The sequence below is a fragment of the Mustela nigripes genome, chromosome 10 (genome assembly GCF_022355385.1).
Source record: "Mustela nigripes isolate SB6536 chromosome 10, MUSNIG.SB6536, whole genome shotgun sequence".
In the NCBI taxonomy this organism is placed as follows: Eukaryota; Metazoa; Chordata; class Mammalia; order Carnivora; family Mustelidae; genus Mustela; species Mustela nigripes.
In genome coordinates, this window is record NC_081566.1 from 22,843,234 (window position 1) to 22,858,677 (window position 15,444).

The window sequence follows — 15,444 nt, forward strand, 5'->3', positions numbered from 1 at the left end:
GAATCGACTTATATTCAGCACACCAGTAATTTGCAGCTCTTTCTAGGGTTTTACTTCAAGAAATGCTTCTGTATTGGATTTTTTAAAACTTGGGGATAGGTCTGGTACTTTACCACAAATAATTTAAATTAGTACCATTCATATTCTTTAATTTCACCTTTCGGTCTCTTATTTATACTTGATGGTTCATACTCACACAGTTTGACTTCAGAGAACACCATGTCCCACAGATGCTTCAATGCTGAAGCTCCTGGAACTGTGAGGCCGAGAGAGACGGCACGGCCAAGTTTGAGCAACCAGTCTCTGGAATTTTGTTAGAGGTCTTCAGGAAACTGCCTGTACTGAAAGAGAACTTAAATCTTTTAAATGTGGAAGTGTTTACATGACCACAGCTTCAGAATGTGTATTTTCTCACTGATCCTAGCGTTTCAAATAAATAATGTAGAATTGGAGTCCTGCATTATCTCTATGATAAAGAAAATTTCAAATGAGAAAGAAAAAGCAGCCTTACAATTCAGACATCCTTTTTCTGGACATAAGAATCTGAGATAATTTTTGTCTTACTAAATATGGATCGCAAAACATTAGTTTTTCAGCTTTCATTTATCAGTCATGATATGTACAAGAAAAACATTTACAGAAACACACATACACAAAAGCAACAAAAAATAAAAATGCCTTTAAACCACTCTGTCAAGATGAACAAAACTATGCGGAATAAGAAACATCATCAATAAAAATTAAAACTAACATTGAATATCAATACTTACACAGCAAAGTGGACTGTTAGCAAAACAAAGCTAACATACGATCACAAAGAAAGACAAAGGCATCAAACATCAAAATAGTGTTTTGTCTCAATACCTCCTCCTCCATATTTTGGCCTTGGGAAATCACCAAGTCCTAACGCACCTGGCTTATTATTTTCTCCCCTACTCACTCCCTCATGCTTCCATTCTTTTCACACTGGGGTACCAGTGTAAGAGGCTCCTGGAGGTGGCCAACCGTGCCGCAGCTCCCAAGGCAGCAGTGGCTGTGCTCCGAGGAATGTAGAGCTTCTGGGAAATCTGGTGCTCAGGAGACAAGATCAAAGAGAGCTGGTCCATGGCTTCATGACTCTTGTCTTTGAACACTGTAATAGCACGGCTACTAGAGAAATCGTTCTTCAAGCTCTCTGAAGAGTCCTCCACTGAAAAAGAAAGAACATACAAGTTTTTTCAAGGGGTTCTCACACTCATTGCCTTCTCTTTCCCATTCTAGATGTTTCCTAATGTGTGTGACAATCATTTTCTATAGAGGCTGACATCCACTGTTATAATTAGAGAGGATAAGACTCAGAAACCAGTCAATAAATAGAAAGAAATGAAAAAGGGGAACTGAGTAGAAGTAAATCCTTGTCAGGATGGGGGTGGGGAGAGGGAAAAATGTACTTATGAACAGGGAAGGGAAAATTTCTTTCTAGGATGTCATAAAAATAAATTGGATATAATTCTAATTCCAGAGATGAGTCCTTAAGCTCCCCTATTTACAGCAGTAAGCACAATGGCGTCCCAGAGGTGTTTTCTATTGCCAAAGTGGTTTCAGTTTGAGTCTATATCAGTGTAAAAACAAAACTGACCAAGATGTTTGTAAGAAGTTCCAAAAACCAGTTATCAGACATAAAATAAATTCCTTAGAATTAGTGCCAAAAATTCCAAATAGCCAAGGAAGGGAATACATATACTCTAGACCACGGTGACCAAAGTGACTGGTCTGTGAACTCTTTATTACCTGCCTACAATGAGAGGAGCTTTTGCAAGCATCTAAGCAAACACACTGCTTTTTTCAAGAAAATTCTGCTTTAGTTTAAAAAAAAAAAAAAAAAGCCAGGTGAGCTAAATAATGTGCTAATGTGTTGCCTATCTAAGCAAAGACTTCACAGACTGGTGTGAATATGATTACATTTTGAAAAGTACTGCTCTAGACCTCAAAAAAATCTAGAGAAAACACCAGCATAATCCAGTACATTATTCATCTTTACATTTTTAGCAACTAACAGAGCAGCAGGTGGTATATGTTCTATGCATTTGTGATGAATTATATTCAAGGAGAATTTGACAGGTATTCCAAAAGGTAAAACTCTGATCAAAAGTTATAATTAATGCCCACTAGAGAGGAAAATTGCTAGTGAGTTCTAATAAAATAAGTGGTTTTACACAATTTTGGTGAGCTCAGGTTTTAAAAGGTACAAATATATGAAAACAGGGACACATGATCAAAGAATTTAAAAGAGTAGCAAAACTTCTGCTTCCAGTTATGACATTAACTCAACAGTGATTGAAAAAAATCTCTCCTGCTTTAAATAACTGGAGAGTTGGACAAAATGTATGAAGCGGTAGCAGATTCATATACTGAACAATAAGCACGCAAGATAGTGATCCCTAAGAGAAAGGAAACAAAGTGAGCTCTACAAGGGCCTTCGCTCCTGCTGAAATAGTTTCTAGGCTTCAGTACAAGAACGGAGAATCAAAACTGAGCCTGGAGATCTTACTGGGTTGAAAAGACTGAGCTTGGAATTCAAGAAGGCCAAGGTGGGGGCACCTGGGTGGCTCAGTGGGTTAAAGCCTCTGTCTTCGGCTCAGTGGTTAAAGCATCTGCCTTCGGCTCGGGTTATGATCTCAGGGTCCTGGGATCGAGCCCCACTTTGGGCTCTCTGCTCAGTGGGGAGCCTTCTTCCCTTCCTCTCTCTCTGCCTACTTGTGATCTCTGTCAAGTGAATAAATAAAATCTTAAAAAAAAAAAAAAAAAAAAAGGCCAAGGTTCTGGAATTTGTGGGAGGAAGGTACCAGAGAAGAGGCAGCTAGAAATCTACGTAGATAAGAACACATGTAGTAATCTCTGAGATCAGCCATAGCAACTTCTTTCTAGATATGTCTCCTCAGGCAAGGGAAACAAAAGCAAAAATAAACTATTGGGACTTCAAAATAAAAAGCTCCTGCACAGCAAAGGTATAAGCAACAAAACTAAAAGGCAACCTATGGAATGGGAGATGATATTTGCAAATGACATCTCTGATAAAGGATTAGTATCCAAAATATAAAAAGAACTTATACAACTCAGCATCCAAAAAACAGATAATCTAAATGGGAAGGGGTGTTTGGGTAACTCAATCTTTAAGCATCTACCTTCTGCTCAGGTCCTGGGATTGAACCCCGCATCAGGATCCCTGCTTAGTGGGAAGCCTGCTTCTCCCTTTCCCACTCCCCCTGCTTGTGTTCCCTCTCTCACTGTCTGTCAAATAAATCTTTTTAAAAAAATGGGCAGAAGACATGAATAGACATTTTCCAAAGAAGACATACAGATGACACATGAAAAGATGCTCATTATCACTGAACATCAAGGAAATGTATATCAAAACTATAATGCTTGGGGCGCCTGGGTGGTTCAGGGGGTTAAAGCCCCTGCCTTCAGCTCAGGTCATGATCCCAGGGTCCTGGGATCGAGTCCCGCATCGGGCTCCTTGCTCATGGGGAGCTTGCTTCCCTTCCTCTCTCTGCCTGCCTCTCTGTCTACTTGTGATCTCTGTCAAATAAACAAAATCTTAAAGAAAAAAATTACAATGCAATATCATCTTGCACCTGTCAAAATGACTAAAATCAACAATACACAAACAACAGGTGTTGTTAAGAATGTGGAGAACTATTGGTGGAAATGCAAACTGAGGCAGCCACTCCAGAGAACTGTATGGCAGTTCTTCAAAAGTTAAAAATAGAACTACTCTATGATCCAACAATTATAGTACTAAATATTTACCCAAAGAATACAAAAATACAAACTCAAAAGGATACATGCACCCTGATGTTTATAATAGCATTATCAACAATAGCCAAATTATGGAAACAGCCCAAGTGTCCATGGACTGATGAAAAGATAAAGAGGTGGAACATATATACAATGCACTACTACTCAGCCATAAAAAAGAATGAAAGCTTGCCATTTGTGATGACATAGAGCTTGAGAGTATTATGCAAAGTAAAATAAGTCTGTAGGAGAAAGACATACAGCATACGATTCACTCCTATATGAAGTTTGAGAATTAAAACAAATGAGCATGGGAGAGAAAAGAGAGATGCAAACCAAGAAATAGACTTTTAACTATAGAGAACAAACTGATGGTAACCAGAGGGGAGATGGGTGGGGGGATGTGATGGAAATTAAGGAGTATACTTGTGATGAGCAATGGGTGAGGTATGGAAGTGCTGAATCACTGAATTGTACACCTGAAACTAGTATTATACTGTATATTAACTATACTGGAATTTAATAAAAACTTGGAAAAAAAAAAAAGAACTGGTTACCAAAAGTGGGGGGGGGGGCGGAGGGGGGGGGGGTTTAGGGAGGGGGGGGGGGGGGATTAAGGAAGCACTTGTGGTGATGAGGACTGGGTGATGTACAGAATTGCTGAACCACTATACTGTACACCTGAAACTAATATTACAGTGCATGAAAAAAATCCCAATAAACATTTTAGGTTTTGTGCAAATTTATGTTGATTCTACAATTCATATGGAAAATGACCTAAAATAGCCAAAACAATTTGAAAAAGAACAAAATTGTACAATTTCAAGATATAAATCCCCACTAATCAAGGCAGTGGTATAAAGCCCCATAAACCACTAAAACACAATAGGAAGTCCAGAAATAGACCCTCACATATACAGCCTACTGACTTCTGACAAAGATATCTAGGTAGTTTATTATTTTTTTTAAGATTTTTATATCTAGGCAGTTTAAAAAAGGCTTTTTTTTTTTTTAAGATTTTTTTTAATTTATTAATTTGACAGAGAGAAATCACACAAGTAGACGGAGAGGCAGCCAGAGAGAGAGAGAGGGAAGCAGGCTCTCTGCTGAGCAGAGAGCCCGATGCGGGACTCAATCCCAGGACTCCGAGATCATGACCTGAGCCGAAGGCAGCGGCTTAACCCACTGAGCCACCCAGGCGCCCCTTAAAAAAGGCTTGTAACAAATTGTGCTAGATCAACTGAATATTAAATGTAATCAAAATAAACACTGATCCTTACATCACACCATTATATTAACACAAACCGTAACTCAAAAATCAACAAATTGGATCACAGACCTAATTTTAACAACTAAAACTACAAGACTTTTCATAAGAAAATGAACAAATCAGTTACTTGGGTTAAGAAAGATTTCTAAACAGGACACAAAAATACAAACTTCATATTAAGAAAAAAATCCATCAGACCTCACCAAAATGACAACTTTTGCTCTTTCAAATATGCTGTTAAGGAAGTCACATGCTTGAGAATATTTGTGATATATGTATCACATACATATAGCTGTATATATCTGACAAAGCTTTTGTGTCCAGAATAAAGAATAAAAAGATTATAATCCAATAAAAATGAGCAAATATTTGAACATGTAATTCACTAAAGAAGATCTACAGATTGCATATAAGCACATAAAAAGATGGTCAACATCACTGGCAAACAAGGAAATATAAATTAAAACCACAATAAGATACCACTACACACACACCAGAATAGCAAGATTTTAAAAGATCGATAGATAGCATCAGTGACAATAAAAGGAGATGGAGCAATCAGATTTCATGTATTATTGGTGTGAATAAAAAATGGAAGAGCCACTTTGGAAAACTTTTTGGCAGTTCTTAAAATGTTAATCATGCAGTGATCACATGACTAAACAATTTTACTCCTTGGTATGTACTGAATATGTCTACACAAAGAGCTGTGTGTGAATGTTCACAGCAGTTTTATTCATAATGGCCCAAATCTGTTCATCTGATGAACAGATGTCCATACAACTGGATACCACTCAGCAAAAAATAAGAACAAACTTTTGAAACTAGCAACAACATAAATCAATCTCTAAAACGTCATGCTCAGGAAAAAAGATCATACTTAAAAACTGTGTAATGCAGGACTCTCTTCTTATGAAATTCCAGAAAAGAAAAAAGGAACATGCTGGGAACCAGGAAGCAAGGGAAGAGAATGACCGCAGAGGGATCAAATAACTGGTGGCGTTGTTCTATGTCACGACTGTGGTGGTTATAAGACTGTACACAAGTGTCAAAACTCACAGAATACTTAAAAACTGGCAAGTTCTATTGTTTGTAAAACAGACTTCCCCCAACCAAACTGCTTTTTAAAAAAAGAGAGAGAGGGCGCCTGGGTGGCTCAGTGTGTTAAGCCGCTGCCTTCGGCTCAGGTCATGATCTCAGGGTCCTGGGATTGAGTCCCGCATCGGGCTCTCTGCTCGGCAGGGAGCCTGCTTCCTTCTCTCTCTGCCTGCCTCTCAGTGTACTTGTGATTTCTCTCTGTCAAATAAATAAATAAAATCTTTAAAAAAAAAGAGAGAGAGAGAGAGAGAGGAGTAGCAAAACAGAAGGGAACAACAGAACCCAGTAAGGACGTGAGACAAATGCTAAAGTCAGCAATTTTTCAAGTTATGTTCCGAAGAAGATAAATGAAGGTTTTCAGCAAGATGACACACCACTGTATTTGTCAATTACGTGTAAAGCTACCTGAAGCAGACTTTTTTTCTGCAGAATCAAGTGCCATGGGAATTGCACTGAGGGTTGCCGCGGAGAGCTGGATTGGCGTTGCCTGAGTCTGAACGCTGCTGGGCTCGGGTTGGCTCCCTTTTACTGACTGCTGCGACTGGATCAGAGAGATGTAGAACTCCTCCAATTTGGGCAATGTGGAAGAATCTGAAGAATTCTCTATGTTTGGCTGCGGCAGTATGAGAAAAGTTGGGCAAAAGCATGAAAAGCAGTTGTTAGTATAACAGAAGAATTAACCCTGTTTCAGTTCCTTAGTTGTATAGACAAGACATACTTTTTTCACATAGAACACCATTACTCCCTTTCAAGAACCTAGTTCCTCTCTTAAAAAAAAAAAAAAACCCAAGTCCTTTTCTAACTTAATGGCCATCAACTTAATTCGAGAAGCATTTACTGGACCTACATTACGAGCAAACACGGTGCTGAAAGCTGCCGCACAGAGCTGCAGCAGGGTGGCAGGAAACGTGAGCAAAGGCAGCACACTGGCTGGCACACTGCTAGGTTCCCTACACATGCTTCCTCATTTCAACCTCGGGACGACCGACCGCTCTAACTCCAGGGTTCTGTCGTCCTCCAGGGTTCTGTCGCTCTAACTCCAGGGTTCTGTCGATCCGATATCCTACCATACAGTCATTGCTAAAGCAGATACGATCTATGGTAATTTAGCATTTATCTTCTGTGATAGTAACTGGCATTAATATGACTAAAGCCAGCCCTACCCCACCTATAAAGGCTGAGAGTCTAGGATTTGCCCTGAGTGAAATGAACCAGTAATTATACAAACAGAAAAGGTAGCTTTGTCTGTTCTTCAGGATCCTATATAGTAGACATTTCATATCAGTTGCCATTTCTTTTTTGTTCCACAACAACAACAACAAAAACCCCTGCTCATTTTCAAACATGGCTGGCATGAATGTGGTTATACAATTATGCAATATATAAAGGGCTATGTGTGTAGCCTTTTTTGACAGCAAGAGTGAAATTCACATTCCAGATAGCTATATTGGCCACATAATATGCTACTTCAGGAAATTAAAGATCCAGATTCAAATTGTTACTTGGCTTATACAATTCATGTGTGCTTTAGTTACCCTGTAAATTTATTCTCAGAATGAGGCTAAGCATTAGTGAGTTTTTTTGTTTTTAATTTTATTTATTTGACAGAGAGATCACAAGTAGGCAGATAGGCAGGCAGAGGGAGGGGAAAGCAGGTTCTCCACTGAGCAGAGAGCCCAATCCAGGGCTCGATCCCAGGACCCTGAGATCATGACCTGAGCCAAAGGCAGAGGCTTAACCCACTGAGCCACCCAAGCGCCCCATTGGTGAGTTCTTTAAATAAAGCTCCAAAGGTATGTAGATGAATATTAATACAATAAACTTTCAGAGCTGGAAAGATCACTACCTAAATTGGTCTTTGCAGATGGACAAACAGGCTCCAAAAATGTACCTTGTGCCCACCTAGTAAATTTTAGCCTGCGGTGAGGCTAAGCCATAGACTGCTGACCAACCAGACCAAGTGTTTTTTACACATCAGTAGTTTAACAAAAATTTAAATCAGAAACAAATTTTTAAGGCTATATCCTTTTTTCCTTGTAAGTATGACTTTGAAGAAAGATGCATTTTTAAAATGCATTCTGATAGCGTATTCTGAAAACAAACAAACAAACACAGGTGAATGCTTTCAAAATTTGTAAAGACACTCTGAAAGCAAATGCCTGCAAATCAACTTGAGCACTTATTTGACAATCAAGGTTCTTTCTCAAAGAGTGTTTTCCAGCCTTGCTACCCAAAGCTGGGTTTGCCAACCAGCAGCACCACCTGGGGCTTGCCAGACATGCAGAACCTAGGTCCACATCTCAAATTTGCTCAGTCAGATCCTGCAGCTTCACAAGATTCTTAGGGGATGTGTAGGCACATTGTACTTTGAGAAGCATTGTTCTACCAGCTTTAGTTCTCTGTAGTTATCTGAAAATTCACCTCATGGAACTAGAGGTAAATGACAGATTTTCAAGAAACATGTTTAACATACATAATCAAAAGCACAGCCTCAAACCACAATAACATACAACTTCACACCCATTAGGTTGGCTATGATTTTAAAAAACAAAAAATAGAATAACAAGTACTGGCAAAGATGTAGATAAATTGGAACAATCTTTTTTTTTTTAATAATTTATTTATCTATTTGACAGAGAGAAATCACAAGTAGGCAGAGAGGCAGGCAGAGAGAGGAAGGAAGCAGGCTCCCCACTGAGCAGAGAGCCCAATGCGGGGCGCGATCCCAGGACCCTGAGATCATGACCTGAGCCGAAGGCAGAGGCTTTAACCCACTGAGCCACCCAGGTGCCCCAAATTGGGACAATCTTATATGGCTGGTGGGAATGTCTGTTTAGGAAAGTCTGGCAATTCCTCAAAACATTAAATAAAGAGTTACCATATGACCCAGCAATTCCACTCCTAGGTATATACCCTCGTAAAATTTAAAACACTTCTACATAAAAACATGTACATGAATGTCACAGCAGCATTATTCATAATAGCAAAAAACAAAACAACTCAAATGTCCATCAACTGACGAATGGATAAACAAATTGTGGTCTATCCATACAATGGATTATTCAGCCATGAAAAGAAATAAAGTACTGATACATGGTCAACCTTGAGATTATGATGTTAGGAAGCCAGACACAAAAGGTCACAGACTGTACTGATCCTAATTACATGAAATGTTGCAAATCAATGGAGAGAGATAGTAGATGAGTGGTTATCTGGAAGACATGGGGTAGGGTGTCAGCTAACAGATGCAGGGTTTCTTTGGGGGGATAATGAAAACGTTTTACAACTGCTTGTGGGATGAATATACAATAAGCGAATGGACTAGTGAATATACTAAAGCCATTAAACTGTATAATTTAGATGGGTAACTATATGGAATATAAATTACACATTATAAAGCTGAGGACTCAGGGGATGGAGTCTGAGCCCCACCAAGGGTTTTCAGCTGAGATCCCCAAAGGATCCCCCATCAGGAGTAACAGCCACATCTAAGGAGTAAGGACAAAAGTGAAATACAGCAGTCCTAACAAAGTCTAAAGCCAAACCTCAGTGTGTGTGTTATAGTGACTGGGTGCTACCTGCCAGCCACAGGACATCTCAATCAGCCTCGGAGGAAGGGAACTCACCCAGAACCTCTCTAATTTTTTTATCCATTATGTCCAATATTCAATTTTTAAAAAATCATAAGGAATGCTTCCCACTTTCTCCACCCTCTGCCCCCTGCCAAAAACAGGATGGGGGGACAGGGGGTCGAAAACATACCCAAAGTTGATTTGGATATTGGCATTATCTAGAAAAAAAACTTTAAAATAACTATAATTAGCATGATCAAGAATGTAGAGGAAGTGACATAAAAAATTGATGAAAATATGGAGAATTAAAACAGAGAATCCAAATTAAAAAAAAAAAAAAAGAATCAAATTGGCATTATAGAACTGAAAGGAAAAAGGTTTGAAGTAAGAATTCAATGTGTAGGTTTAGCAGCAGAATGGATCCGCAGATGAGAGGACCAGTATTCCAGAAGAATCAATAGAAAAATCTCCAAACTGAGAAAAAAGAAAAGAGAAGAAAAGATAAAAGAATGTAAACATGAGAAAAGAGCCCAAGAGGCATGTGGGACTCAGCCAAAGTGCTAACACACGGATAACTGGAAAGCCAGTAGGAGGGCGATAATGAGGGAAAAGCACTATTTTATAAAACTGATGAAGGGCATCAATCTTCTTATTCAATAAGCTCAGTGAAACACAAGTAGAGTAAACCCAATGGAAATTATATCTAGATATATCAGTATCAAAGAGCTTAAAGCAAAAGACAGAAAAATCTTAAAAGAAGCCAGAGAAAAAAGACATCACTATCAACAGAGCAATGATACCTGACAGCTGACAATTCAACAGAAGCCAGAACATAATGGAAGGACAACTTCAAAGGCTGAGAAAAAAAAGTAACACCCGAAAATTCAATACTCAGGGAAAATATCCATCAAAAACAAAGATTAAATTTGGAAACCTGGGAAATTAAACAATATATTCCTGAACAGCCAATGGGTCAAAACAGAAATCAAAGAGAAGCTAGAAAATATCCTGAAACAAATGAAAACAGCATACCAAAATTAATGGTGATGAGGAAACAGAAGGCTGGCTGAGGACAAAGCAAAAGGCTGGCACCCTACAACCTCCCCCAACCCAGACTCCTGGGTGGGACATATTATGACATTCTTTAGGAATCTCCCACCCATCTTAATGTTAATATTTTGCTACAGGGCAAAACAACCTTGGCAATGGCAAGGCCTCTGGTATCAGGTATCTTGGTATGTTGTAGGTCCTCTTTAGCATATGAAAGTTCTTTGAAGCCTCCCTTTTCCTTACTTCCCCCACCCCCAGGGTACATAACCTACCATCTCTCACAACCCTAGGGCAGCAGCTCTTCCTGCCCACAGGTCCTGTCCTGTGCTTTAATAAACCACCATTTTGCACCAAAGATGTCTCCAAGAATTCTTCCTTGGTCATCAGCTCCGGACCTCACCCCACTGAACCAAACTTATATTCTAGAACTTCATCAATGGGATACAGCAAAATGAGAACTAAGTGGAATTTTTTTTTAAGACTTTATTTCTTTGGGGGGGCAGGGAGCATAAAAGGGGGAAGGGGCAGAGAGAGCTGAGCAGGAAGCCCAGTGCAAGGCCCAATCCCAGGACCCCAGGATCACAACCTGAGCCAAAGGTAGATGAAGAAGAATGTTTATAGCAGTAAATACTGACATAAAGAAAAAGAAGAAGAAGAAGAAGAATCACAAACAACTTTATATCTTAAGGAATTAAAAAAAGAACTAAGGCTAAAGTTAGCAGAAGGCGTGAAATAACAGAAATTAGAGTAAAAAATAAGTGAAATACACCAAAAAAAATCACTGAAAATAAGAGCTAGTTTTTTTTTGAAGCTATAAAAAAATTTATAAATCCTTAGCTAGACTAGGAGAATACTCATATTATCAACAAACAAAATTAGTTCATTAAATGAACTACTTGAAAAGGAAATTAAGGAGTGCCTGGCTGGCTCAGCTGGCTGAGCATGTTGCCTCAAGATCTCGGAGGGTGTGAGTTCAAGCCCCACACTGGGTGTAGAGATTACTTGGAAAGGAAATTAAGAAAAAAATAACATTCACAATAATACCAAAAAGAATAGGAGGTGAAAATTATGTAACACTGATGGAAGAAGCCATAAATAAATGGGAATACAGTCCATACTCACAGATTGGAAGAATTGATATTATTAAAATTTCCATACTACCTAAAGTGATCTACAGGTTCAAAGCAATTCCTATCAAAATGTCAATGGCATTTTCCACAAAAACAGAAAAACAATACTAACATTCATATGAAACCACAAAGGACCCCAAATAGCCAAAATGGTCTTAAGGGTTGGGAGAAGGAGGAATCACCCTTCCTGATTTCAAAATATACTACAAAGTTCCAGTAACAAAAACATTATGGGACTAGCACAAAGTAGACATAGGCCAAAAGAATAAAATTGAGAGCCCCGAAATAAAAACACACATATTCAGTCAACCAATCTTTGGTAATGATGCCAAGGCTACACAATGGGGAGAGTGTTGTGGAAAAATAATCAGACCTGTGAGAGACCAACTGACACTCCGAGAAGGAGGAGAACTCATATTTATTTTACACCAGTGGACCCAAATGAGATCGTGCTCCAAGTTCTGGGCCAAGGTCAACAGGATTATAGGGCTTTTATAGGGCACTGCAGGCAGTCAGGTTCCAAGGACTATGCTGACTCCTGGTAGGCAGGTTTAAAACAAGGGAACAGGGCTGCTTTAGGCGGGAACAGTAAAGCAGTGAGCCTGTGGCTGGAAGCCTGTTCACAGAAGCAGAAGCCGCTGGTTATCTCTTGCTCCCAGTAGGGCTTCTGGTTATCTCTAGCTTATTGTTAGTAACTTCCATCCCCTGGGGCTGCTTGGCCTGGGCCTGCTCTGGGTAATTTTCCTCTTCAAAAGGACAGTGTCTTCACTACATGTTGCTGGGAAAACTGGACATCCACAGACAAATGAATGAAACTGGACCTTTATCTTACAGTACGCACAAACACTAACTCAAAATGGATTAAAGACTTAAACATAAGACCTGAAACTATAAATCTCCTGGAAGAAAACACAGGACGGATGCTTTAGGACACTGGTTTTGGTAATTACTTATTGGATATGAAACCAAAAACATAAGCAACAAAAACAAAAATAAATAAGTGGGACTAGATGAAACTAAAAATCTCAGCATGGCAAAAGAAACAACACAATCACGAATGACCACGTATTATATGACATTTATATGAAATGCCCCAAAGAGGCAAATCTATAGAGACAGAAAGCAGACTAGTAGCTGCCTCAGGCTGTGGGAGGATGGGAAAGGGGTGTGACTGCTAATGGGTACTGGGTTTTTTTGATGGGTTGAGGTGTTACCCTAAAACTAAATCTGTGCTGTTAAGGACTCTGTTTCTGGAACAGAGTATCCTATATAATATAAAATACTTTATCAATGCTCTCATACAAAATAACCATATTTTGAAGGAAGTATATCATTCAGAAAACTCCTCTTCCACAAATCTGCTTTTCAACAAGTCTCCCAGTCTTGAGCCCTTTATTTTCAATGTGACACATGAAAATATAAAAGTGCAGAGGCCTGGTGGCCAGATTTCATGATGCTCATAATATATTTGAAAAAACAGAAAACAAATATATTTTGTTTCATGATTAGTGCTTTCTACTACAGGAACATAAAAGAAAAAAATTATTATTTTTATTTTTGGCTAAATTATATAAAAATAACCGTTTTCTACATCTCTTACATAGAGATTTTATCAATCTTTCAATTCTAAGCTTGGGATTTTCTTCTGAAGAGATAAATAAATTAAGTTGACTGAAATTAATTTTAAAATCAACCTACACATTGTGTATATGTATTCTACCAAATGCTAGAGTGGGCTCATTAACCAGAATTTTACTCTCTAAAAATGAAAGCACTTCCTCATGAGAATCTGTCAGTAACATTCATTAGACATTTACCTTTTGAATCCTGGTTGTGCCAGTATTTTTTTCCTGAGCATTTAATGCCTCTTGTTTTTGAACTTCTCCTTTCATTCCATTCACAAGGCCTGAAGGCTGCCATGAATCATCCCATGTATCTTTGGGTCCAGAAAAGCACCAATCCTATGGAGAAAAAATTGCAAACACAAACCAAGGCATAGTGCCACGTGATCCAGACAGAGAAGAACATGGGCAAGGTAAAGGCAAGGAGGCAAAGTTGATTAAACAAGAAAATATGTTTATTAAGTTCCTGTATCAGTGAGGCTTCCCCACCCTCCCTTGTTTTATTGGTCCATATCTGATATCTTGAATCCTTGGAACACACAGATGTCATAAAAATAAATACAACTGTGGTTTGTAGTATTTTCTTCAACACTATTTTCATGGCCAGATGACTTTAAATGATCATCTAGTATTTAAATGGCATAAATAATAAGGAGCAATTTAAGTATAGCTATTTCCTCTAAGAAACAGTGGGAAGTAAGTTATATTTTAAATATATTTTAGGGCCAATATTAGCTACTATTCTCAATGCAGAATCCCAGAGATTATATTACAATGCTAATACAATAAAAATAAAATTAGTTGAAAACAGCATTTTTATAGATCCCAAGGCCTAAGATTCCAGTGATAAAACAAAAGTTATAATGGTTAAAAGGTTAGATGGGATAATAAGTCCATGATTTATTCTTCCCTGTTTCAACTTGTCCTCCTCCCTATCACTACCACCTTTGGGGAAAAAAAATGAATACTTCTGAATTATCATTTGATATATCCTTTTGCATTCCAAAGTGTATAGATTTCTTGAAGAAATTTACATTTCCATTTTTAAGTAATGATCTGTTGTTTCCCAGGGATCTAACCTTTTGCAGCATTTCTTTACATGATGGATATGGTTTCTTTCCACCAAGGCTTGAGGCAAATAAGTGGGAGGCAGCATCGTCCCCTTTATCCATTTTAGCCTGCAAAGGTAACCAATTTTCATCCCAAACATCATCACCGATAGTCACTGATTCCAGGCATGGCATTCCAGTGGGAATCTCATCCTAGAATGTATCAGAAGACAAAGAAAACTTTTAACTTACAGTTGCTATATATTTTAAAATTTAGTTTTACGATTTTTTTTCTGGATTCTAGGTAAAGATGGCAGTTTGAATACATAATTGATTACCCTCTCTCTCCTGAAACATCACCAAAATATTCAGATTTTAGATATAAACTCACTGTTAAACCAGAAGAAAACACAACATACATTCTGGATATAGAAAAGAAGGTAAGTGATAACCTAAGAAGTCTGAGAAAGTAGAATCCTGAGCTTATAGCAGGAAAAACTGAGAAGCAACCTGAATTTATACCAAAATGGCAAATGCTCAGAAATTGCTACTACAAGGTTTTTGGAAATGAGAATGTAAAGTGGGAACAAAAAGAAAAGCACTGATAAAAAGTGTGTGTAAGAAGCAATTAAATCTCCAGATACCCCACCCTATTCCATATACAAAGGAAGCCACACCTCTTTTTCATGCTGGAAAGCCAGAGGGTCTTCTGGAGGATAAAAGGGAGGGTGGAGCAAGCATAAACACAGGGGAATTCAGCAAAGGTTTTTATACCAAATATCAAGACCCCTAGGTCTGTTTTCAATAGCAGGACAGAAATAAAAGTAAAGAATACATGATCCTGAAGAGAGATCCATAGGAATGATCCAATCT

At 38.4% G+C, this 15,444-nt stretch overlaps 1 protein-coding gene across 2 annotated transcripts in view; it reads right to left on the minus strand.

Annotated features, from left to right (window-relative positions):
* Positions 1–944: 944 nt before the first annotated feature.
* Positions 945–15,444, minus strand: part of TDRD5 (tudor domain containing 5) — an 89,167-nt gene continuing 74,667 nt past the window's right edge. For both annotated transcript variants that reach the window (XM_059414034.1, XM_059414033.1), the window contains 4 exons: positions 14,602–14,784; positions 13,712–13,861; positions 6,554–6,749; positions 945–1,189 (listed from right to left, as the gene is read on the minus strand). In XM_059414034.1, the coding sequence (XP_059270017.1) occupies positions 945–1,189; positions 6,554–6,749; positions 13,712–13,861; positions 14,602–14,784 (774 nt within the window). The remainder of the gene's footprint in view (positions 1,190–6,553; positions 6,750–13,711; positions 13,862–14,601; positions 14,785–15,444) is intronic.